The 27,714-nt window shown below is 39.8% G+C and overlaps 1 protein-coding gene across 3 annotated transcripts in view; it reads left to right on the plus strand.

The window, feature by feature from the left end:
* The window catches only part of LOC140465699 (CDGSH iron-sulfur domain-containing protein 3, mitochondrial-like), a 124,599-nt gene that overhangs the window by 78,680 nt on the left and 18,205 nt on the right, over positions 1 to 27,714 (plus strand). For 2 of the 3 annotated variants that reach the window (XM_072561342.1, XM_072561343.1), the window contains one exon: positions 1,107 to 4,865. The exons of the other annotated variant lie outside the window; for it this stretch is intronic. In XM_072561342.1, coding sequence (XP_072417443.1) covers positions 1,107 to 1,289 — 183 coding nt within the window. In that variant the 3' untranslated portion in view covers positions 1,290 to 4,865. Of the gene's footprint in view, positions 1 to 1,106; positions 4,866 to 27,714 lie in introns of those variants that run through there. 3 annotated transcript variants of the gene reach the window in all.

Here is a 27,714-nt window from a genome sequence, read left to right on the forward strand (position 1 = left end):
TAAATGGCCAAGTGTTTTACCTCTGCACAACCAAAGAGGGGGACATTGGACCAAAGCCAATCAAAGGGCTAACTATCCCAACTAGAAAGGTTAAAAGACAAAAGAAACACATTGACATTGTGTATAAGTGCACTGTGCTCCTACAAGCAAGTGGTGTTGGCCTCAAATGCAGCCTTTTTATTTGATTCCAGATTCATTTAATCACAATTCCCTGCTACAACAGTAGAGTTTGGGACTCCATCCAGGACAAAGCAGCCTGCTTAATTAGCACTGCATCTACAAATATCCTCTGCCTCAATAGCAGTATTGTACATTCTAAGATGCATTGCAGAAATTCACCAAGTCTTCTAAGATAGCACTTTCCAAACCCACAACTACTACCATCAAGAAGGACATCGTCTGCAGGTAAATGGGAACATCTGTAAACACCTTTCCAAGTCATGTACTGTCCTGACTTAGAACTATATCATTTTCTCATTCAGTGTTGCTGCATCGAATCGTGGAACTCCCTCCCTAATGACATTGTGGGTCTACTGACATTAAATGTACCATTGCCACTTAAGAAGGCAGCTCACCACCACCTTCTCAGGCAATGGATGATGAGCAATAAATGCTGGCCCATAGCAAAGCCTACAAGTGAATAAAATCATTGAGCTCCAATCTCGGGATGACAGGACCAATGCAGAAAACACAATGTTATTATATTTGCTAACGTAACATGGGATGGTGCACAAATTTGCATGTCATTCAAGCTTCTATTTCTTGTGTTGTGTTCAGATTTAAAACACACTTCAAGCCAATGTAAACCAAAGAAAAGAGAGATATATCACCAAAAGCTTTTCTTCTTGTACTCAATAGGATAAACACAAAAATTTCCAAGTTTCAGTCAAACGTAACAATATTACATCCCTCCCCCCAGCCTACTCCTTTTCACCTGTACTACAAATTGTTGTGATTGTTCATTATTTTGCATTCTTGCACTGGTAAGTGCAGGGGAACAAGCTTCAGTAACCTGTCTGCCTTATCAGCCATATGTATTACTGCCAGAGAATATTGTAACTTTACATTTTTTTTTTAACCAAATAGCTTTTCTCTCTTGTCTTTAGCCTTTCTGCGATGGGAGCCACAGGTCTATCCCCTCAGCTCCCACTCCACTGACATTCAAACTGCAAGAGGCGAAGAAGGTATGGTTGTGTGGCTGCAAACACTCCAAGAGTCCTCCATACTGCGATGGCACTCACAAAGAGAGTTGGATTCAACAGGCTGATATCCTGACAAGCCCCCTGTAGAAATACCTGATCGCCCTGCATCACAATGGGGTCATGCAAGCAATTTACCTAAACTGCAACAAAAAGATATATTCATTTGCTGTAATTTATCTTGTCTTGGAAAGCAGTTAAGGTCAGGAATTTCTAACTGATGTTAATTTGTGGAAAATCCAAGTTAAATTTAGCAATTATTCAGGTGATCAGGGAGAAATGTCCAAATAAAAAAGATGAAAAATTTTCAGTGAAGAAAATAACAAAGTCAATCACTCCATAAGAATTTTGCTATTATGCTTCAAATCTTCTTTCTAGCTTGGTAACCAGCTTCTAAGCATATTTAAAAAGTACAGAACACTGTCTCCTGCAGGTATTAGTTCTATCTTGCATTGAAAGTGCAGTAGTCTAGTTCACAAACGCATAATGGAGCACATTAAAATTCATTCAGGAATGCTTGCAGTTCATGTGAAACACTGGATACTGGGTCTTTGACAGAACCCTGTGCTGTATCTTCACTTTCAATAGTTTACAACTTTCCTCATAACCATATCTGTGGGATCTCCAGTGATCTCCTCATGGTTGTGACTGCAGGAGATGAAGAAAACCTTCCAATCTTGCAAATCTTCAGAGATCACACACTGGAAAGGGTCAAAACGATTAATTTTCTGGAGGGAAATTGTATTCCCTCTTCCCCCAGTATATTCATTTCAACTGACCCACCCACTTTCCAAGTAACTGCTTTGTCTAAATAAGTAAGTTGGGGGAAAAAGGCCAACCTGATTTACCAATCACATAACCTTAGAGTCATACAGCATGGAAGCAGACCATTCAGTCCAACCCATCAATGCCTATGAGGTATTCTAAACAGAACTAATTCCATTTGCCTGTATTTGGACCATACCCATCTAAATATTTCCTATTCGTATACCTGTCCAAATGACTTTTAAATATTATATTTGTAACCACCTCTACCACTTCTCTGGCAGCTCACTCCATAAACACATCATCCTTATGTGAAAATGTTCCCCTCAGGTCTCTTTTAATTTTTTTCCCTCTCTCCGTAAACCTATGCCCTCTAGGATTTGGACTCCCCTACTTTTGGAAAAAGACTTTGGCTATTTACCCTAAGCATGCCCTTCATGATTTCATAAACATCTATGAGGTTACCCCTCAGCCTCTGACACGCGAAGGAAAATAGCCCCAACCTATTCAGCCTCTCCCTATAGCTCAAGCCTTCTAACCCTGGCAACATCCTTGTAAATCTTTTCCACACCCTTTCAAGCTTAACACAATCCTTCTTCTAGCAGGGCAACCATAATTGTACAGTTGTTAAAAAGTGGCCTCACCAATGTCTTGTACAGCTGCAACCACCAGACCATAATGTGAAATTTACAACATTTTGAGCTCCAGTTTTAACCTGACCTGCCAGATCAGCTCAGGATCGGGCACGATTTTTTAAAATGCAGTTTTACAATCCGTTTAGAGATGGTCTTTCTTTCCATCATTGCGTTACATACCCTCAAACTAGCAAATTGTGGTTCGGATTATCTTCCAGCAAGATGATACAATGCCTTATTTAAGACCACTATTTAAAAAATGCGAGTAATGAAACAAATCATTATTTATTTCCCAAGGGATTTCCCTCAGCAAGAAGCACACCGTTCCATCTATTCAGTAATGTATGCAGATGGTGGGTGGCCAAGCTACCACCGTTGACAGCTTAATCCTTGCAAGAAACAGTTTTAATATTTTAGAGATCTCTGCCTGTACCCAACCCATTTTCAAATCCTACCTAAAACACTAACCTTTTCAAATGGAATATTTACTAAATTGCTAATATAGTATTCCAGTGCGTCATAAAGAACAGTAAGGGCATTAATTAACTTTTCATGTGATTTTTCGTGCAGTGTTTAAGGTGTTCACTTTATGTTCCTGTCTGCAGGATGCATCACATTTGCTAACCTTACTTCTGATTAATGATGTATGGTTAGTGTACACAAAAAATTGAAGGGAACTTTGAGTGCACTGATTTTCTACTTATTTTCCCTTAAACAATGGATATGAGGAAAGACAACTTGCATTTATGTAGTGACTTTACAAATATTAGTAAATCTAAAAACACTTTACTGGCAATCAAGTATTTTTGAAATGGCTTTGCTGTTATAATGTAGCAAAACATTGAGAGACACTTCAAAAGCACTTTACTCGCATGAACAACTCTTGCTAAATGGTCAATGAAGTGTCTTTGAACTGTAGTACAAATATTTGTTGGTATTGTGTTACTTTTAGTGTGGAGATGATTTACTACATTATAAAATATCGCTCAAATTGTTTTAAATTGTACAAATGCTTTTTACTGCGTCATGATAAATAGAATCATGAGTCACTATGATGCCCACATTTTTCCAAGATGTTGCACTCTGAGGAGCTGATTCATGAAATGATATTCCTTGGCCAAGTGGAGCTGATTACATTTATTAATGCTCGTGTGAAGTCCAGCTTACCAATTAAACTTATCATTGGGCAGTGAAACCAAAAGACATGAAACTGTTTAGGAAGCAAATGGGTACTATGAAAGGATTGAATAAGGGTCCTTTCAGGATTGATGACTTAATGACCTGAATGGCCTTTCTCTTATCATTTTTTCTTGAAAACAGCTGACTTTAAAACAAGATTTGAAAACAAACCTGCCTTTGCATGTTATGTCGTAAAATGTCAGTCTCCACTCACTAGGTAAGCACACTTACTTCTGAGTCAAAAGGTTATGAATTCAAGCCCCACGCCAGAAAACTGATACGCCCAGTGTATCACTTAGAGAGTGCAATACAGTCAGAGGTACCATCTTTCAGACAAGATGTTAAATCAAGGCCCCTCCAACTTTCTCAAGTAGGTGTAAAGAATCCCTTGGGACTACTTTGAAGAAAAGCAAGAAATGTTCTGATCAATATGTAATGCCTCAACAAGCACCAATAGAAATTTTTATCTGATTGTTAACACGTTGCTCATTTGGAAACATGGTGTGTGAACGTTGGCTGCCATGCCTCCTGCATTACAACAGTGACTACACTCCAAAATACATTGTTGTAAAGAGCATAAGGCACTATACAAATGCAAGTTTTTTTTTCTTGTACTTTGTCTTCTTGATGAGTGATACTCAGCTGCAGGAAATGTGATCTACAGATTCAGCAATGTGTGTCACCTGTTAGTGGTCATGAACAAGAAGTGTGGTTCAATCTCCCCTCTATACATTAGAACTTAGGCCTCATCAGGGTAGTCACTCTTGCAATCAATGGTTGCTACAACTGGAGGTGAATACTTGGGAACTTTTTCTCCGTCTGTATGCATAATAGGTGAACTTGCTCAGTCACAGGCTACTGACTTTTACTGCCACTGACATTTCGTGCAAGCTCATCAGCCAGACACTCTCAAGAAAGCAGGGTACTCTGTCTTAGTTTCATACAATTTACCTTATTTTTCCGTAAGAGGTTTTGTGACATGATAAGCATTTGTCTGATGTGAACTGAATCTGTCCAGCCTAAACCAATGTCCACAAATCACAAGATGATTTTGTTGATGTTAAGAATGTGTTTACTTGGAAATAATTAAAGGTATAATACAATCCATGTTGGTTGATGAAAATAATTTTTTGGTGCTTGATTGTTTAGAAATAATACTGCTCCTCAAGGTTGAATGCCAATCAGATCAAGTTTATTGAACCCCTAGTGAAAGCCGAGATAATGGAGCAAAAGAAAGTACTGGAACCGCTCAACAAATCTAACAGCATATGTGGAGAGAGAAACAGAGTTAATGTTTCAAGTTGGATGAGACTCTTCTTAAGATGATAATGAAGCAGCTAGAACATCAAGAAAGTCAATATGGCCTCTTGAAGGAGAGATCTTATCAATCTAATTAACTGTTTTTTTAAGGATATGACAAAGGACCTTCGTGTGGATAAAACAGTGGGTTGGAGTACAGTTGGATTTCAGTGAGGCCTTTGACTTTGGAAAGGTTGGTCTTAAAGTCAAGCAGATCATAGAATCCCTATAGTATAGAAACAGGCCATTCAGCCCATTGAGTCCACAGCAACCCTCCAAAGAGCGTCCCACCTATATCCATCCCATCCCTACAATCCAGCATTTCTCATGGCCAATCCACCTAACCTGTACATCTGTGGACTGTGGGAGGAAACTGGAGCACCTGGAAGAAACCCACGCAGGCACGAGGAGAATATGCAATATTCCGAAGGTAGAATCAAACCCAGGTCCCTGGCGCTGTGAGGCAGCAATGCTAACCACTGAGCCACCCTTATCAGTGGAGAACTTTTTAGAATTTAACAGTCAATTGACCAATAGTGCCCAGAGGAGCAGTGGTAGTGGTGAAGCAGAGATCGCCATTAATCATATTAAACATAGGATCTATGTTTGGATGTTTTCAATATCTTTACAAGTGATCTGGAGTTAGAAATTGCAATACATTGACTGACATTACAGAGCTAATGAAGGTAATATACTCCATTGCTGAGCACAGTCACCTCGGTGGAGGGCAAGTTGTTGGAGGGAATCCTGAGGGACAGGATGTACATGTATTTGGAAAGGCAAGGACTGATTCAGGATAGTCAACATGGCTTTGTGCATGGGAAATCATGTCTCACAAACTGGATTGAGTTTTTTGAAGAAGTTACAAAGAAGATTGATGAGGGCAGAGCAGTAGATGTCATCTATATGGACTTCAGTAAGGCGTTCGACAAGGTTCCCCATGGGAGACTGACTAGCAAGGTTAGATCTCATGGAATACAGGGAGAACTAGCCATTTGGATACAGAACTGGCTCAAAGGTAGAAGACAGAGGGGGGTGGTGGAGGATTGTTTTTCAGACTGGAGGCCTGTGACTAGTGGAGTGTCACAAGAATCGGTGCTGGGCCCTCTACCTTTTGTCATTTACATAAATGATTTGGATGCGGGCATAACAGGTACGGTTAGTAAGTTCGCAGGTGACACCAAAACTGGAGGTGTAGTGGACAGCGAAGAGGGTTACCTCAGATTACAACAGGATCTTGACCAGATGGACCAATGGGCTGAGAAGTGGCAAATGGAGTTTAATTCAGATAAATGCGAGGTGCTGCATTTTGGGAAAGCAAATCTTAGCAGGACTTATACACTTAATGGTAAGGTCCTAGGGAGTGTTGCTGAACAAAGAGACCTTGGAGTGCAGGTTCACAGCTCCTTGAAAGTGGAGTCGCAGGTAGATAGGATAGTGAAGAAGGTGTTTGGTATGCTTTCCTTTATTGGTCAGAGTATTGAGTACAGGAGTTGGGAGGTCATGTTGCAGCTTCACAGGACATTGGTTAGGCCACTGTTGGAATATTGCATGCAATTCTGGTCTCCTTCCTATTGGAAAGATGTTGTGAAACTTGAAAGGGTTCAGAGAAGATTTACAAGGATGTTGCCAGGGTTGGAGGATCTGAGCTACAGTGAGAGGTTGAACAGGCTGGGGCTGTTTTCCCTGGAGGGTCGGAGGCTGAGGGGTGACCTTATAGAGGTTTACAAAATTATGAGGGGCATAGATAGGGTAAATAGACAAAGTCTTTTCTCTGGGGTGGGGGAGTCCAGAACTAGAGGGCATAGGTTTAGGGTGAGAGGGGAAAGATATAAAAGAGACCTAAGGGGCAACTTTTTCACGCAGAGGGTGATACGTGTATGGAATGAGCTGCCAGAGGATGTGGTGGAGACTGGTACAATTGCAACATTTAAGAGGCATTTGGATGTGTATACGAATAGGAAGGGTTTGGAGGGATATGGGCCGGGTGCTGACAGGTGGGACTAGATTGGGTTGGGATATCTGGTCGGCATGGACGGTTTGGACTGAAGGGTCTGTTTCCATGCTGTACATCTCTATGACTCTATGACTCTAATACCTCCATATGTGGCACAGAGTCATAGAATCATTCAGCACAGAAATGGACCCTTTGGTCCAAACAGTCCATGCCGCCCATAATACCAAACTAAACTCATCCCACCTGCCTGCTTCTGGCCCATATCCCCTCAAATCTTTCCTATTCATGGATCTAGGCTAATATCTTTTAAATATTGTAATTGTACCCACATCCACCACTCCCTCAGGAAGTTGATTCCACACACGAGCCACCCTCTGTGTAAAAAAATTGAACTCTTGTGTCTTTTTTTAGATCTCGCTTCTCTCACCTTAAAAATGTGCCCCTAGTCTTGAAATTCCCCATTTTAGGGAAAAGACAATCAATTCTATATATACCTCTCATGATTTTATGAACTTCTATCAGGTCGCCTCTCAACCTCTTTTGCTCCAGTGAAAACGTCCCAGCCTATCCAGCCTTTCTTTATAACTCAAACTTTCCATACCTGGCAATATTCTGGTAGATCTTTTCTGAACCTTCTCTAACTTGATAATACCCTTCCCATAACTAGGCGACCAGAAGTGGACACAGTATTCCAGAAGAGGCCTCAACAATGTTCTGTACAACCTCAAAATAACGTCCCAACTCCTCTACTCAAATGGCCGAGCAATGAAGGAAGCATGTCAAATGCCTTTTTAACCATGCTGTCTATCTGTAATGCAAACTTTAAAGAATTATGTACCTGCACCCCTAAGTCCCTGTGTTATACAACACTGCCCAAGGTCTCACCATTAATTGTATAAGCAGTATCCTTGTTTGTTATACCAAAATGTAATATCTTGCATTTATCCAGATTGAACTCCATCTGTCATTTATCAGCCCTTTGTCCCATTTGGTCAAGGTCCCTTTATGATGTTAGAAAATCCTCTTCACTGTCTATTATACAACCAATTTTGGTGTCATCCACAAACTTACTGACAATGCTTTCTATATTCTCATCCAAATCATTTACATAAATGTCAAACGAAAGAGGACCAAAACTAATCCTTGTGGAACTCGGCTGGTCACAGGCCTCCAATCCAAAAAGCAACCCTCCACCATTACTCTCTGTCTTCTGCGTTCAGCCAATAATGTATCCACTGGCAAGCTCACGTTGAATGCCATGTGACCTAACTTTACTAATTAGTCTACCATGTCGAGCCTTATTAAAGGCTTTACTAAAATCTAAATAACCAAGTCTACTGCTCTGCCCTCATTAACATTTTTGGTAACTTCCTCAAAAAACTCAATCAAGTTTGTGAGTCATGATTTTCCTCGCACAAAGCTATAAATTTTGCTTGGAAGTCACTCCAGGGAAGCACTCTGTGATCGTTCACTCTGTCCAAAGTGATATGTAAATTCAAATTGTTATTTTTGAATTTATTTGGGAATTGGATTGAACTACAACATGGTAATGAAGAATTGTTCATTGTACTCCCCTTTCTGGTCTCATCAGTCCATGGGTTTTGAGAAGACAACTTTGCAGCCTCAATCTCCAACTCTAACAGGTCAATGTTGTAACTGGTACTGATGTCTTCCCAGTTCCATTTCAGTGGCAAGAGTAAGGAGATGCTGTCTTCCGAGATGCTGTCTTCCACATATCTGTACAGCACAGATCATAAGCTCCATAAACTACACTGGCAAGCCCATGCCCCATGGTACCGTTCCACATGATGTCCAGTTAGGGACATCACGAGCAAACTAATTGAGAACTCACTTTCTTTTGAAAAGCAATAATGAATTGATTTGTAGTCCAAAAATTTCAGAGGGACAATGTAGTCCACTAATAACTCCACCATCCACCCTTTGTTTTAATTTACAGATTGACAATTCAGTATAAATTCTATTTGATCTTCAAAGATGGTCTAAATTTAGGAACATAAAATTACCACAGCCTGTCCATTCCTCACTCCAGAGACAAATGATTCCTTGTCATTTGAATCTCATGTATTTGTTATTGGATAATCTTATCCAATACCAATCCAGAGAAGGACCAATGCAATTCAATTTGTTGGTTGAATTCAAAATTTCAGAATGCACAATACCCAATTGAACTTTGCTCTGGTGATGCATGATGTAAAAAGCAACCTTATTTTTAAAATGTTAAAATAGCAAGCTTAAGAATTGATTAGAAAGCATGATGGTTATTCTAATTGACCAGTACTGTGCTGTTGGGCCAATGATCTCAAGTTGTGAATTCAAATCCCATTGTAGCAATAGGGAATTTTAAATTAAATTTGTTGAATGAAAAGGTGGCATTAGTAATGATGACCACGAGATGACCCGATTGTCATAAAATTCTATTTTGTTCACTAATGGTATCCCTTACCTGGTCTGGCCTATATTGACCGCAGACCCACAGTTCAGTTATATCAAATCACGAGGGGTAATGTCTAATTAGAATGGAGCCAGATAAACTGGAGAGAAAAAAGCTAAATGGAAATCCAGTAACAGTTTCCAAAGTCATGAGAGAGCTGGACTGGGTAGATAAGGAGAAACTGTTCCCACTTGTAAAAGAATCACTGCTTTAAACTAGTCCCTCAACACCAGCTCCATAGCCAAGCAAGCACAGCAGCATCTCGACTTTCTACACAGGTTGAGGAAAGCAAACCTCCCACTCCCCATTCTCACCACAATCTACTGAGGGGTCATTCAGAGTACCCTGAGCTGCTGCATCACTGCCTGGTTCGGGAATTGCACCATTTCAGATTGTAAGAGCCTACAACGGGATAGTGAGGACAGCTGAGAAGATCATCGGGGTCTCTCTTCCCCTCCATTACAGACATTTACACTGCTCACTGCATCCAAAAGGCTAAGGGCGTTGTGGAAGACCTCACACATCTCTCACTCAAACTCTTCTCCCTCCTGAGATCTGGCAGAGGATACTGGAGCATTCGGTCTTCACAGTCAGACTGTGCCACAGTTTCTTCCCCCAGTCTATCAGGCTCCTTCACACTGTATGATCAGACTCTATTCGATCTGAAACTCTTTGCACAACTTCGAATTGCTGCTAGAACAATGTTTAATTAACTATCGTTCTTTTATTGCACTGTAATTTGTACACCACTGTGCCTATTGTGTTGACATGTCAGGAATTACTGTGCTGTCTTGCATGTTTTGCACTTCTTATGCACTTTGTGCTGCCCTGCATATGATTGTGTAGTTTTGTGCTGTCCATGTATTACCTTGGTCCTGGAGGAACGCTGTCCTCTTTACTGTATCAGATGTATTTGGTAGAAATGACAAACCAAGCTACTCTTGACTCTCGATTTGTAAATGAAGCAAATATGAGGTGAGAAGAATCTTTTCAGCACATTGAGTAGCTATGGCATGAGAAGCACTGGAAGTTTGGTGGAGGCAGGTTCAACTGAGACATTCAAGAAGTTACTCAATGATCACTTGGATAGAAATAATGTGCACGAGTATGGGGGAAAAGGAATATGATGCTCGTCTCAAGATTAGTGCAGACACAATGGACTGAATGGACTCCTGCTGCCCAGTAACACTTGTGTGATTCTGAGATGCACCAAACAATGATAACACAGGCACTGACCATGATAAGGGTACTGCAGGTGTACCATATGCAGCATTTCACCTTCTCAATGCTAATTAGGGACGACTGTATCTCAAGAATATATAAATAAAACCGTAGTTCCCCATACAGATAAGAACAAATTGTTGAGAATACAATGTCTTTGTTTCTCTGTAATTGCTGGCAATTAAGTCTGCTGAAAAGCACGGAGGGAACAAATGGTTTCTGTTGAGAGCTGATTTCAGGCATCCATTATCTCTTAAGAAAAAATAATCTAAATTGTTGTCATAATTGTACCCTGCTTCGCTGTGCTGTCATTTCATCTTGTACTCAAAAAGATATGATGAGGGACAAATATTGCAGCTTTTACCTCTATTTGTTGCATAAATTTGACTGGTGTTCTTTGCAGTTTAGGAGATTGAGGGATAATGCATTTGAGATTCAAAAGCTTGAATCCAGAACATAAAGTATACTCTTAAATGAAAGCCAGTTCTTTCAGAAATAAAACCCACTTCCTCACGAGGTAAGTGAAAATCTGGAACCTTCTCACTCTGTATAGCTATTGACTCCAGACTCAACTGAACATTTCAGAACGAAGACTGCTAGACTATTGGTAAGCAAGGATATTAAGGGCTATGGAAGAAAGGCTATGAAAGAAGATGGACAATGGTGCCAATTTAGGACTGAGAAGAGGAAGAATTTCTTCTCTCAGAGGGTTATGAGTCTTTGGAGCTCCTTGCCACGGAGAGCTGTGGGTAGACAAGTAGGAGGCTGGAAGAACACAGCAAGCCAGGCAGCATCAGGAAGTGGAGAAGTCGGCATTTCATGTGTAACCCTTCTTCAGGATCTACAGAAAAAGGGGGTGATGGGGGCAGGGTGGTGAAGTGGGGATAGGTGAATCATTGTGTGGTCAAAGAGCTGGAGGGCTGAGGAGGTTATGGCATTGTGGCAGTGAGAAAGGGACTCACTGAGTGCACATCTGAGGGAAGCAGAGAACTTTTCTTCAAAATGGGCATTCTTTGAAGAGACTTTGCAGTGGTACAAAGCTGGTTAGAGACAAAAACTTTGCAAATGCTGGAATGACCTCCTCAGTCCCCCAGCTTTTTGACTACACAAAGCTTCATCTATTCCCACTTCACCACCCTGCCCCCACCACCCCCTTTATCTGCAACTCCCCCTACACCCACCCCCCCGTTCTGAAGAAGGGTTACACCTGAAACGTTGACTTCTTCACCTCCTGATGCTGCCTGGCTTGCTGTGTTCTTCCAGCCTCCTGCTTGTCTACCTTGAATTTCAGCATCTGCAGTTTTTCTGCTCCTAACAGAGAGCTCTGAGGGCAGAGTCCTTGTATATATTTAGATAGATAGATTCTTGATTAGTTGTGGGTTATGGGGGAAAGGCAGGAAAATGGACATGAGGTATGTTGTCTCAGCCATAACACTATTGAATGTCAGAGGAGGCTTGAGGGATGAACATATTCCTATGTCCTATGGTCCCAGCTAATTAAAAGGTCGACTGTACTGATGAATTGAATGGTTTTCACTCGTTCCTTTATTCTTAACTTTTGTAAACAATGATTGAAAAGAGAATCTTTTTCTGAGTCGACTTTCTAAGAGGTTGCATTGGATGTTGTAAGAAGATTGGAATGGTTGGAATGGGGATGGAGGGGGAGAAAAAGGAGAAAAGAGATCATTGGTTTTTGGATATAGTTTAATCAATCATGAATTATAAAAATATAATGAATGAGGAAGGAATATTATCCTGACAAAGTTCTTTCACCTCAAATGGCTTTTAATCCCAACTTTTATACCCATTTACATACACTGTATCCCATATAAAGAGTAGTTTTCCTTACTTTCCTGTTATAGAATCATAGAGCTGAAAACACGGAAACAGAACACTGGACATTCCACCTCATCCATACCAACCAGATATCCTAAATTAATCTAATCCAAATTTACCAGCATTTGGCCCATATCCCTCTAAACCCTTCCTATTCATGTACCCATCCAGATGCCTTTTAAATGTTATAATTGTACCAGTCTCCACCACTTTCTTTGGCAACTCAATCCATACACATATGGATTGCTGTCAATTAAATATATTCAATTTCTAAATTACCAAAAATACATTGGTTCAAAAATGATTGCCCATGTTTTCTAAGTTAATGGCATAAATAGAGGGAAGCAAAATTGATGCTTGCATTTTCCACCCGCATGCCCTTCCAAATCAGCTAAGATTTCATTGAATGATAGAACAGACTTTAGATGTGGGATGTTGGTTAGAGAGGTGTTGAATGATGTCCTTGTCATCCAGTGTGCCTGTTTTAATTCTAACAGGTCACCCCTCTGTACAGTACAGACCTATTAAATCTTGTCTATGACATTGTAGTGCTGGGTTTCACCAGCAGTAACTAAGTGAAAAGGAACGAATGAATTCCAAGTCCAGTCTAAGTTTAGTGTGTCTCACATCACTCATTTAAGAACATTATGGGCTTAAAATACAATTATTGAAGCAGTCAGCTTCATATGTACTCTGCTTTGCTCACCAGGTCTGTCTATGGGAAGCACAAATAAAAGCTGTCAGTGTTGTAGCTTTCACAAGTGTTTGCCAAAACAGTGACAAAAGCTAAGCTGATGTTTTCTTACCAGCCTCGGTTAATCATCCATGTACTGTTAGAATACCAGCAAGACTTTTCTTTGATGTTAAGTTTGATTTTCTATTTCTGTTGTTTTCCAAAACAAAAAATGGTCCTAAAAGTTATTAAACTACTACAGAAGACAAGTTATTATTGTGGGTGGGATTTTTCATCAAAAGCCTGCCATCAGTAAATGTTATTCAAGACCTGACTAATATGCAATACATTTCCATTATTAAGTCCTTTGAATGGTCAGATAAAATGAACAGCTTAGGCAAATGTGTGTTTTTTTAATAAATTTACTAATCACTCAGTATTATCACTAGACTAGTCATCCAAAAACCCAGGTAATCTTCTGGGGACCAAGATTGGAATTTTGCCATGCCAGATGGATACAAATCTGGAATTAAGAGTATAATGATGACCGTGAAACTGTTGTCAATTGAGGGGGAAAGTTCCATCTGTTTCACTGATATCCTTCTGGGAAGACAACATATGTCCTTACCTGACTAAAATCAAAAAATGCTGGAATTCACAGCGGGTCAGGCAGCCTCTGTGGAGAGAAAGCAAGCTAACATCTTGAGTCTAAATGAGTGTTCATCACAGCTGATGTCCTTACCTGGTATGGTCTACATGTGACTCCAGACGTACAGCAAATGTGATTGAGTCTTAACTGCCCTCTGGATAATTAGGGATGGCCACTACATGGTGTCTAGCCAGTGATGCCCACATCCCATGAACGAAAATAAAACAAACACCATTCCACATGTGTACAACTCTAATCAAATATACATATAATGACATGCCAGTTTTCAGATGACCCCTATTTTAAGACCATAAGATACAGGAGCATAATTAGGCCATTCGGCCCACTGAATCTGCACCACCATTCAATCATGATTAATATGTTCCTCATCCCCATTCTCCTGCCTTTTCTTTGTAACCCTTGATCCCTTTAATAATTAAGAACCAGTCTAACTCTGTCTTTTTATACGGTCAATGACATGACCTCTGCAGCCTTCTGTGGAAACGTGGACAGTGGTAGAAAGACTGTTTTCAAAGCATAGACTGTTTTCAAAATGGGGAAAGGCCTCCCACCCTTTGTCTGAAGAAATTCCTCCTCATTTCTGTTCTAAAGACTTGTCCTTTCACTCTGAGGCTGTATCCTCCAGTTCTAGTCTCTCCTATTGACTGAAACATCTTCTCCACATCCACTCTGTCTAGGTCTATCAGTATTCTGTAAGTTTCAATGAGATTCCCATGACATCCTTCTAAATGCCGTTGAGTACACAGCCAGAGTCCTCAAAGACTCCTCATATGACAAACCCTTAACCCCCGAGATTGTTCTTGTAAACCTCCTCTGGACCTCCTCTAATGCCAGCACATCCTTCCTTAGATACAGAGGACCAAATCTCTTCACAGTACTGTATTATAAATGCAGTCTAACCAGAGCCTTATACAGCCTCAGAATTGCATCTCTACTCTTGTATTCTCGACACCTTGAAATGAATGCTATCATTTCATTTCCCTTCATGCCAAATGAACCTGCAAGTTAACCTTAAGAGAATCCTGAACAAGAACTCGTAAGTTCCTTTGTGCTTCAGATTTGTGAATCCTTTCCCTTTAGAAAATAATCTATGCCCTATTCTTCCCACCAAAGTGCACAATCTCACACTTTCCCAAAGAATTATATACACAAACAGATATGCATCAAAGGCCCAACTGAATAAGGGGCTCATCATGTCAAATATTATTGTTGTAAAATCATCCAAACATTCTGCATTTATGCTACTTCAAACACAATAAATAAATAATATTTAATTTTAATAAATCCATGTTCTTTTCAATTTACAAATTCAAACCTCAGGTGTGATGTATTAAAGTTGCTAAATAAAAAATCCATTTCAGGGACATCTCTGGAGCTGCCTTCATCTAAGTCTCATAATCTGTGTTTTGACATCCTTACACCTCCAATCAATCATTCAACAAACTCGGTCATGTCCAGATAAATCCAGATTGGATTGCGACACAATTCAAATGCATTGCTGCTGCTGCTTATTCCTCTTGTACAGAAGTCTCAATACAGCAATAATCTCCAAAGTATAAAGCATTGTGTGGCAAGTCTGGAATAATTTATGTTGAATATTATCATATCCTGAATACAATGGTCATAGTAAAGAGAATTCGAAATTTTACTTTTTCTTCTTGTAAAAGTAGCATTGGGCATTTTCTTTTATCTTAATTATGGTTTACATATCAATATTTTAAAAAACGAAATACACACTTTGATCAAGAAAAGTGTTTTTGTGTCTGTTACTCAAATCAATGGCACATGTAGTCCACACAGATAAATATATTAGCCGAAAAATGTCACTTTGAAAATAAGTTTGGAAAGTATCTTCGACAGGAGTCTATTAAAAGGAAAACGATAAGCCTTGTTACACTCTGATGACTATTTGGTGAAGGACAAAACCAGGGATGACCTTTCATTTTTCTAGATTAGATTCCCTACAGTATGGAAATAGGCCCTTCGGCCCAACAAGTCCACACCAACCATCCAAAGAGTAACCTGCCCAGACATATTCCACTCCCCTATATTTACCCCTGACTAATGCACCTAAAACTACGGGCAATTTAGCATGGCCAATTCACCTGACCTGCACATCTTTGGATTGTGGAAGGAAACCAGAGGACCCAGAGGAAACCCACACAGACACAGGAAGAATGTGCAAACTCCACACAGACAGTCACCCGAGGCAGGAATTAAACCTGGGTCCCTGGCGCTGTGAGGCAGCAGTGCTAACCACTGAGCCACTGTGCTGCCCCAACTAATCTTTATTTAGTTTAAGTGGGATAAATTTCAAAAATATTTAACAGCTCAAGACTGGGGGTCCACAAGATACAGTGGACCAACAGCAGCAGAATTGTACGACAGCACAATCTGCAACCTCATGGCCTGGCATGTACCCCACTCTACCAAGACCATCAAGACAGCAGATCAACCCTGTTTCAATGATGAGTACAAGAGGACATGGTAGGAGCTGCACCAGGCATATATAAAAATGAGGTGTCAACCTGGTGAAGCTACCAAACAGGATTACTTGCATATTAAACAGCATAAGCAGCAAATGATAGACTGGCTAAGTGATTTAGAATTATAGAAACTCTATGATGCAGAACAAGGCCTTTCAGCCCATTGAGTCTGCATCAACCCTCTGAAGAGCCTCCCACCCAAACCTATCCCTGCAACTCCACATTTACCCACCAAGACTGCACATCTCTGGACACTATGGGGCAACTTAACATGGCCAATCCACTTAACCTACACATCTTTGATTCCACAACCAACAAATCAGATCTAGGTTTTGCCTCATGCAATCGCAAATGAAGGTAGACAGTTGAACAATTCACTGGAGGAGGGGACACCACAAAAATCCTCATCCTCAATGATGGTGTGGCTGACCACACAGTGCAAAAGATAAGACTGAAACACCCATATCAAGTTTCAGCCAGAAATGCTGAGGGATTGATCCATCTTGGCCTCTTCCAGAGGTCCTCCGCGTTACAGATACCAGTCTTCAGCCAATTCAGTTCACTTCACCTGATATTAAGAAATGTCTGGAGGCACTGGATTCTGCAAAGTCTAGGGGTCCTGATAACAATCTATTAAAAGCAGTGAAGCTCAGCCCCAGAACTTGCCATGTTTAGACATGCTTAAACAAGCTGTTCAGGTACAACCACAACACTAGCATCTGTCCTAACAGTAGAAAATTGCCCAGGTGTCCCTTGTATGCAAAAAAAGACAAATCCAATATGGTCTATTATCACGCCAACAATCTACTTGCAATCATTAGTAAAGGTATGAAAAGCATCATCAACAGTGCTACTAACAAGCATTTGCTTAGCAATGACCTGCTTACTGACATTCAGTTTGGGCACTGCTAGGGCTGCTCAGCTCCTGACATCATAGCAGCCCATGGTTCAAACATGGACAAAAGAGCTGAATTCCAGAGGTGAGGTGAGAGTGACTGCCCTTGACATCAAGGCTTCATTTGATTGAGCCTGGCATTAAGGAGTCCTGGCAAAACTAGAATAAATGGTAATCAGGAAAACTCACCACTGGCTAGAATCACACCGAGCACAAGGAAGATGATTGTGGTTGCAGGAGGTCAATCATCTCAGCTCCAGGACTTCTCTGCAAGAGTTCCTCAGGGTGGTGTCCTAGGCTCAGCTATCTTTAGCTGCTTTATCAATTACCTTCTCTTCATCATAACATCAGAAGTGGGGATGTTCATTAATAATTCCACAATGTTCAGCACCATTCATGACTCTTCAGATACTGGAGGAGTCCATGTCCAAATGCACCAAGATCTGGACACTATCCAGTCTTGATCTGGTAAGTAGTAAGTAACATCCGAGGAGCAGGAGAGTCGACGTTTCCGGCAAAAGCCTTTCATCAGGAATCCTCATTCCTGATGAAGGGCTTTTGCCCAAAACATTGACTCTCCTGGTCCTCAGATGGTGCCTGACCTGCTGTGCTTTTCCAGCACCACACTCTCGACTCTAATCTCCAGTATCTGCAGTCCTCACTTTCGCCAAGCAGTAAGTAACATTCATGCCATACAAATGTGAGGCAATGACAATCTCCAGGACAACCTAACAATTGATCTTGACATTCAATGACGTTACCACAGCTGAATCCCCCATTATCAATATCGCAAGGGTTACTATTAACCAGCAACTGAACTGGACAAGTCATGTACATACTGTGGCTATAATAGATACTCAGAGGCTGGCAATCCTGCAGTGAGTAACTCACTTCCTGAATAGCCAAAAACCTGCCCACCATCTACAAGGCACAAGCAACATTCCCATTAAGCCTTGTAGCTGCGTAACCACTCTGAGGTTCTTCCATGGTTCCATACATGCCAACTAGTGTGCCAATGCATTGACTTCTGGTTGTGGCAGTCAATGCCATGTACAGACCTCAGAGGTCCCTGCCCCAAAGAAAATTTAGAGGGAATGTTGGTCAGGAGTGTGGCAGAAAACTCTCCACTTACTTGGCTGAGTACAGCTCTAACAACAGTCAAAAAGCTTGATACCATCCAAGACAAATAACTCATTTGATTGGCACCAAATCAAAAACTCTCCACCATCAATGTGCAGCTGCACTACAGAAATTTAACAAAGCTCCTTAGACAGCAAACTCACAACCACAATCAAGTAGAGGGACAAGTGCAGCGCCCATTCCCCATTCTGTCTTGGAAATACATCATTCCTTCAGTGTCACTGGGTCGAAATGTTGAAATCCCTAACTGCATTGGGTGTCTACCTACACCTGGACTGCAGCAGTTCAAGAAAGCACTCACAAGCACCCACTCTAGGGCAACCAGGGACTGAGAATAATCTCTGGATTAGCCAGTGACACCTACATCTCATGAAGGAATAGAAATGCATTCAAAACTGAAAAATGTCAAAGCTGCAGTTGTTAAATAGCAGAATGTTTCATGCAAGTTAACAAACTGGTGAACACGATACACAGGAACATGGACAAGACATTTAGGATACAACGATACTGTATAATGTGACATTTCACATACAACACAGACTGGAGCAGTTTATGCAGTAAACACCCAATGCTGGAGAGTTTTGCATAATCATGTAATGCTAAAGAATAATGAAAGAACCAGAAACAAGATGAACAGGAATTTTTTTACACAACAAGTTATGATGATCTGAAATGCACTTCCACAAACTGTGGTGAAAGCAGATGCAACTTTCATAACGCAGTTGTAAAAAGGAGGAAAATAATTACATTGTTATGGGGAAAGACCAGGGAGAGTGGGATGAATCAAGTTGCTTGATCAAAGAAAGAAAACCAGGAAGTGCTGGAGATGTTCAGCATGTCTGACAGTATCAGGGGAAAAAGAAACAGAGTAACCATTTGAAGTCCAATAATACACTACTTCAAAACTCTTTCAAAGAGCCAGCACATTCACAGTTGGGCTGAGTGAGTCTCACAGCACAGAATGAGGCCAATTATAATTATAAAGTTCAGTTACACTAAGCTACAATTCAGTGACTGACAGATATTAAAATATGATTTACAGGAAGCAAGACGATTTGGTATAATCCACAGTTTGTAATTGTACTCATCTTCAGGAGAAATATTTGCAGACAGGCTACAAGTCCTGTTCTTAATCAATGCATTTCCAATCAACATATTGTGAAATATAATTCCACCAACATATGTATCTTTATACACTGTTGTCATGATTATTGGTCAAATTTTAGAGTTAACATTTATTATTGTATATTTCTATGTCAACAGTTCTCCATCAATTTAACAACAGCAAATTAGTTGCAGGCTGTGACCACTAGATGGCCTTAAGGAATGAATCTCTGATGTCTGTCATTGCCTTGTGCAAATTACAAAAAAAAATCAACCTACAGATACTGCAACAAATTAGGGAAGGGGTGATGTGCTGGATACTCTGCTTCAGAGGCAGTCACACCCCTTAGATTAATTATGTCAAACTTGTCCATGGTCAGGGACTGGACAGTGTGACTGCAAGTGACACAGATGTGAGGATATAGAATTTAGCTTTAAAGGAGTCTCAGCCAGTCCAATAGGTATGAGATTCTTACTGATAGTGTGTATGAGGGCACAACTACATACATACGAACTGATCATAGTATCATGTTGCAGAGTGCCATTAAGGTGGGGGAGAAACAAAAATTTAGTAATAACTGGCATACATAGCTAGAGGAATATAGACTGTTCTCTGCAAGATAGTCAGAGAGTCTCGAAGGCTGTGTTGTCTACATGGTGCCAAAGTTGAGTACACGTCTTCTGGGTTGGAAAGGAATTTGGAAAGGGAGGTGGAGGATCCAGTTTCATGATCCACATAGGTACCAATGACATATGTGGAACTAGGAAAGAGATTCTGCTGAGGAATTTTAAGCAGTTCAGGGCTACATTAAAATGACAAACCATAAGTGTAATTATCTCTGCATTAGTACATGGGCCATGTGCAAATTGGAGTAGGGCAAGTAAGATTGGAGACGTCAATGCATGACTTAAAGATTGATGGAGGAAAAATCAGTTCCAATTCATGAAGCACTGATACCAGTTATGAGGAAAGATAGAGCTGTTTGAGTGGGATGAGCTTCCTTTGAAACACATTGGGACCAATGTCCTGGAGAATTGTTTTATTAAGGTTGTAGATATGGTATTAAACTAATTGTAGGAGGTAAGGTTCAATTGAAGAGAAGTTTCAAAAAACAAAAAGAATCAAAAGAGCAGAGATGCAGGATAATGAAGAGGGAAATGATAGACAGTTGGGGACATGTACACAAAAGAGTGCAGCAAAATTCGAACCAAAGTAAGTAACGATGCTTAAAAGTCTCCTAACATGAGTGCACACAAATTTGCATGAGATAGATGTATTAATGGATCAAGTAGAAATAATTTATTATGACTTATAGCAATGATGAGGCATGGTTACAGGGTGAGGTAGCTTTGTTGATCAAGGAAGGTATCGGTGCGATGGCGAGGAGTGATATAGAATTGGATAGATGGAAATAAAAGATAGCAAGTGAAAGAAGTCATAGATGGGAGTCACCTGTAGGTCCCCAAAGTGTTGCCACACTGGAGGACAAAGTATAAGTAGGGACATAATGAAAGTTTATAAGAAGGGCATTACATTGTCATGGGTGATTTTAATCCACATATTTATTTCACAAATCAGATAGACCAAAGTAACATAGAAGACAAATTTATAGAGTGCAGAAAGAATTGTTTCTTAGAGCACTATCAGAATCCACCATGGAACAAGTTATTTTAGATCCAATTAAGTAAAGTAAGGTAGGATTCATTTTAAAAAATCTTGCAGTTAAGGTTCCTTTAGGAAATAATGATCATAACATTAAAAATCACACGACATCAGGTTATAGTCCAACAGGTTTAATTGGGACCACTAGTTTTCAGAGTACTGCTCCTTCATCAGGTGGTTTGAAAGCTAGTGCTTCCAATGAAACCTGTTGGACAATAACCTGGTGTTGTATGATTTTTAACTTTGTGCACCTAGTCCAACACTGGCATCTCCAAATCATGATCACAACATGGTAGCATGTCAAATTTAATTTGAGGGAGTACAACTTATGTACCAAACTTGAATAGGAGCAGTTACTGCTGTCTGAAGTGGAGTGCAGGAATAGACTAAGGGGAAAGTGAGGGGATGAGTGGCAGGCATTTAAGCAGATATTTCATAATGTTCAACCAAAGCTTATTCCTGTAAAAGGAAAGACACAATGTGAAAGATGAACCACCCATGGTTAACAAAGGCAGTCCAGAGAGATGAATCAATTAAAAACAAAAGCATGCAAAATGGTGAAAACTATTTTCAGCAAGAGGACTGACGGTTTTTGGGACCCAGCAGTGGATGACTTAGAAAGCAAATAAAGAGGGAGAAAATTGATTAAATAATAAATTGGCAAGCGATACAAAAGCAAACATCAAAGCTTCCACAGGTGTATAAACAAAGAGAATAGCTAAAACAAGTAAAGAACCATGAAGAATGCAACTGAGGAATTAATAAATGACAACCAGGGAATTGAAAGATAATTTAAACTAATATTTTACATTGGTTATCACAGGGGAGACCACAATAAATATCCTAAAGGTAACAGATTACCAAAATGCTAATGGGATGAAAAGTCTCATAACCCATCTCTATCACAAAGGACAAAGTTTTTGACAAACTCTTGAGACTGAAGGTAAATAAGTCACCAGGACCTGAAGGCCTGCACCCAATGGTTTTAAATGAAGTGGCTACAGACATAATGGACACATTGTCATTGAGTCATAGAGATGTACAGCATGGAAACAGACCCTTCAGTCTAACCCATCCATGCCGACCAGATATCCCAACCCAATCTAATCCCACCTGCCAGCACTTGGCCAATATCCCTCCAAACTCTTCCTATTCATATACCCATCCAGATGCCTTTTAAATGTTGCAATTGAACCAGCCTCCACCACTTCCTCTGGCAGCTCATTCCATACATGTACCACCTTCTGTGTGAAAACATTGCCCCTTAGGTCTCTTTTATATCTTTCCCCTCTCACCCTAAACCTATGCCCTCTAATTCTGGACTCCCCCACCCCAGAGAAAAGACTTTGTCTATTTATCCTATCCATGCGCCTCATAATTTTGTAAACCTCTATAAGGTCACCCCTCAGCCTCTGACACTCCAGGGAAAATAGTCCCAGCCTGTTCAGTCTCTCCCTATAGCTCAAATCCTCCAACCCTGGCAACATCCTTGTAAATCTTTTCTGAATCCTTTCAAGTTTCACAACATCTTTCTGATAGGAAGGAAACCAGAATTGCACGCAATATTCCAACAGTGACTTAACCAATGTTGTACAGCCACAACATGACCTCCCAACACCTGTACTCAATACTCTAACTGAAAAAGGAAAACATACTAAACACCTTCTTCACTATCCTGTCTACCTGCGACTCCACTTTCAAGGAGCTATGAACCTGCACTCCAAGGTCTCTTTGTTCAGCAACACTCTCTGGGACCTTACTATTAAGTGTATAATTCCTGCTAAGACTAGCTTTCCCAAAATGCAGTACCTTGCATTTATCTGAATTAAACTCCATGGTTGAAATATTCCAGAACTCTCTTGATTCTGGAGGGTTCCAATGGATTGGAAAGTCTCTATTGGGGCATACCTGTTCAAGAAGGGAGGGAGATAGAAAGCAGGAGACTATAGGCCAGTTCATCTCATCTCTATACAGTTGGTTCTTCTATAACGCAATGCTTGATTTCTTGTGTGACCCTGCATTATAGAAAAATTACACTTTAGCAACAGCGTTTATGGTGTTGGCAATGTTGTTGCATTACAGCCAACACATGTTTTAAATGTTGGCACTTTAGAAACAACATCCCCAATTTGTCAGTTGCATTATAGTGAATTCACGTTGACGAAATGCGTTATAGCAAAACAAACTGTAGCTGGGAAAGTGCTAGAGTTCATTATTAAGGAAAAAATAACAGGGACATTTAGAAAAGTTTAAAACAATCAAACAATGTTAATACGGTTTTGGCAAAGTAATGTCATGTTTTACAAGTTTGCTAGCATTCTTTCAAGATATAACAGAGTTGATAAAGGGTAATCAGTAAGTGTAATGTATTTGAATTTCCAGAAGGCATTTGATAAGCTACCATATAAATATTATTGCACAAGCTAGAAGCTCATGGTAGTTTATGATCAAAAAGGCAAATGGAATCTTGGTCTTTATTGCTTGGGTCTTGGAATTTAAAACAAAGGATGCCTTGTTACAGCTCCATATGGTGTGGGTGAGGTTGCATCTGCAGCATGGTGTCCAGTTTTGGTATCATAGCTAAGAATGGATCTAATGGCTGTTCAAAGAGCTTCACTCAACTAACGTTTCTGTGCATTTCAGTTTTAAATGAGAGACTCCTTATTCTGTGACATAATCTGCCCCTAGTTCAAGATTCCACTACTACCAGAAACAGCTTCTCAACATTGCTCTGTCAAGAGCCTCTGAAACTTGCATGTTTCAATAAGATCATCCCTCATTTTTCGAAAGTCTAATGAAAAAGATTTAACCTGGTTATCTGTTCTTGATAAGTCAGCTCCTTTAACCAAGGAACCAACCTGGTGAATCTCTTTTGAACTGCCTCCAATGTCAATATATCCTTCTGAAATTCTGGGAACAAAACTGTGCACAATACTCTGGGTGTGGTCTTATCAATAACTGTACAGTTATAACAAGACTTCCCTATTTTTAAACTCCAACCTCCTAGCAATAAAGGTTAAAATTTCATTTGCCTTCTTAATTACTTGCTACATTTTTTTGTTAACATTTTAAATTTCATGCACAAGAACACTCACATGACACATTTTTGGAGTCTGACTCAATTTAATTAATGGTATGCTTTTGATTCTTCCTGCTAAGGTACATAATCTCTCATTTTCCTACATTAAACTATCACGATTTTGCGCATTTCACTCAACCTGTCCATATCCCCTTACAGATTCCTTGTGTCCTCATCACAACATGCCCTCCTGTATTTTTACCATCCACAAGTTTGGATAGATTACAATCTGCTACCTCTTTCAAATCAATTTTATAGATGGTAAATAATTGAAGCCCTGAGTCTGATCCTTTGGCGTTCCACTAGACACATCTTTCCAACCTTGAGAAGAACTCATTAATCCTGACTCACTGTTTCTACCAAAAAAACTGATAACATAATTTGATTAATTCACTAATTGTTTTTACTTCTGGAAATTAAACCTTAAATTAAATGGTGGAGAGTCTTCTTTGCTTGTTTTAAAGATAAACTATGATTTGACTTTGGGCAATCTTATTGAGGGGTATTGTGCTCAAAACAGGTAGCTGTAAATTTTACTCAGTGAAACTGATTTGACAAATCACAACAATGTTAAATTCTGGATAAATCATTGAAATTGGGCTGAGTCGAGTGGATTTATCCAATATCAGACTGTTGTACTCCTAATTTGGGGCAGATGGATTTTTAAATGGGAAGCATTCCCATCCTTGGTCTTTTAGAGTCTGTAATACTTCAATAGCTCTATGTATCTACACAATAAAGACTGCAGCAATTCAAGAAAGCAACTCAAAACTACTTTCTCAAGGGTAGTTAGGGATGAGTGCACATATCCCATGAATAATATTTTTAAGTTGATAGGGATTGATTGATACAAATAATCTATTATTGTTCTATCATTGGGGCCACTAGTCTCATAGAAACTAGATAAACCTTAATGATTTTTTTTCTGTCCTGCATTCCAATCTACCAAAAATCTCACATCTTAATGAGCATGCAAAAATATGAAATTACGTGCATTATCCCCATAAATTATTTGTCATTTCCTCTCAAACTGTCCAACAACTTTTCAAAAATGAGTGACTAAGCATCTTGGCACCACAGAGTTTCCAAATTTTCGCATTTGCAGTGAGTAGAAGAATTAGCTGTCCTGAACACATTAAAAATGTATACACATTCATAAATCACTCTTTACAACCATAGGACATTCCCTGTGCACTAAAACCAAAGTAGCCTTTTTGTGGTCCTGGACTGTTCTAATGCTGGAAATGTAGCAGCCAGTTTGTCCACAGCAAGTTCCAACAAACTGCAAATTGGTAATCGCCAGATAAGGCATTTTGGATTTGTGTTTTAATGGTGTCAATTGGGGGATAAATACAGGCCAGGATGTAAGAGATAACTGGCTTGCTGCCCTATGAAATTAATAGTTCTAGTTCAAAGAGTGACATTAGATATTTTTCATGTCCAATTAAGAAGGCAGAGGGGGTCTTACATTAAAGCCTATTGAAAGATGGTGTCTCTGAAAGTGCAGTATAGTCAGCCTAAAGTCAAAATCAAAGGCAAGATTGCTACCATTTGAACCTTGGCTGAAAGTCTAGAAAACAATGGAACTTGCTATGGATTAATCAGAAAGAGTACACTAATAATCATAGCCTAGAGGCAGTTCCACAGTCGTGCCAATATCTAAAATCATAAGAAGATGACCAAAATGGCCAAATTGCTTAACTGACTTCTATTCAGGGCAAAAGTAATTCACAGCTGTTTTCATCATTAACAAAAAAAACTCTAATTATTATAATACACAATGTTAGCAAAAGGTCAGAAAAAACTAAGGATTTAAAATCTTTTATGTCACATTTATATCACATAGATTATACCATTTCAAAGTACCCAAATATGCCTACACTCAGTCATGATCAAGACAGACAAAGTCAAACAAATTAGCACATGCTATGGATGGAAGAAGCATATACTCAAGGTAAATAAAATTCCAAAGATCAAAAACCCAGATCACAAAGTACAAGGTTATTTTCTTACAATCTTTTGATTTTAGCAATGATAACACACTGTTGTATCTGGGTGATGGTCCTCCTTTGATTTCTGGACATAGGTCTTTTCATGTTTTAAAATTCTTTCTTTTACTCTTTCTTGGCTTTTCTGTTTTTTACGCAGATATATATAGAGAGAAGAAGAGATGAATGCTTTCTGTATGCAAGCTCAGGATAATTTTCTGTCCTTTGCCATGTGCAGTTGTTAACATTCTACAATTCAACCTTTCAGAAGGCTGTCAACTGCAAAAAATCTTTAACTCAAAGAATCCTCGATGCTGCTGACTGCCAAATCCTATCTCTCACTGTTTCAAAAAGCAACATTGCCTGGCACAGCCAAAAATAGTCGAGAGTGTGGTGCTGGAAAAACACAGCAGGTCAGGTAGCAGCTGAGGAGCAGGAGTGTCCTGATGAAGGGCTTATGCCCAAAATGTCGATTGTCCTGCTTCTTGGGTGCTGTCTGACCTGCTGTGCTTTTCCAGCACCACACTCTCGACTCTGATCTCCAGCATCTGCAGTCCTCAGTTTCTACACAGCCAAAAATAGATAATGCTTGAGTTTAAGTTGCAAAACATTCCTGGTATTTCAGCTATAGCATTTCAACTTCCATTTCAGTTTGTGGTTCCAAAACAGAAAGTATGTGGTCCCTTACCAACTACATGTTTCTGCTGCACATATCTAAAACTCCTTTCACTCCTTGCATGCTTCAAAAGAGAGTAGAGGAGCTTTTTCTGCTGCCCTGACCAACTTTTCTCTTAATCAATATCATTAAAGTGGGTTATTTAATTTGGGAACTGCTGTGTGCATGTGTGTCACATTAAAGATGTATCATTGAAGTTGAAGTGGAGGAGGCTTTACGTACATCAGGCTATCCTACTCCTACTTTGGGAGAGCTTGATTCTTAAATGGAAAGAATTCTATACCTGGATCTTTCTGGGCTGTGTAGTAATCAATAGGAATTGATAAGTAACAATGATCAACAAATTTATTATTGTCACAGCAAGCTATAACCAGGATGTGCAAGTTGGATGGTGCTTTTCCTTCAACACGTCATGAATATTTTATTGACTGTAAAGCAGTTTGAAAGGCCCTAAAGAAAATGTCCAAACACCTTCTTCTTAAAACGTTACATTACAGGAACGTTACATTTAATCACTGCGCTGAATTTGAATTAGCTATGACTAATCAATAGAAAATGCTGATTTATCATAGGAATAGCTGCAGCAACACTGTTTTCCACATGTACACATGTGAGTAGAATACTCTTTGCATGCACACATAAGCCAGGTAAAATGTTCACATGTGTATATTTATTTAATCAACATCTAGTACCATGAAACATGTTAACCAAACATGTTAAGCACTTACAATAGGAGAAAGTGAGGACTGCAGATGCTGGAGATCAGAGCTGAAAAATGTGTTGCTGGAAAAGTGCAG

This window comes from Chiloscyllium punctatum, chromosome 42 (assembly GCF_047496795.1).
Source record: "Chiloscyllium punctatum isolate Juve2018m chromosome 42, sChiPun1.3, whole genome shotgun sequence".
Classification (NCBI taxonomy): domain Eukaryota; kingdom Metazoa; phylum Chordata; class Chondrichthyes; order Orectolobiformes; family Hemiscylliidae; genus Chiloscyllium; species Chiloscyllium punctatum.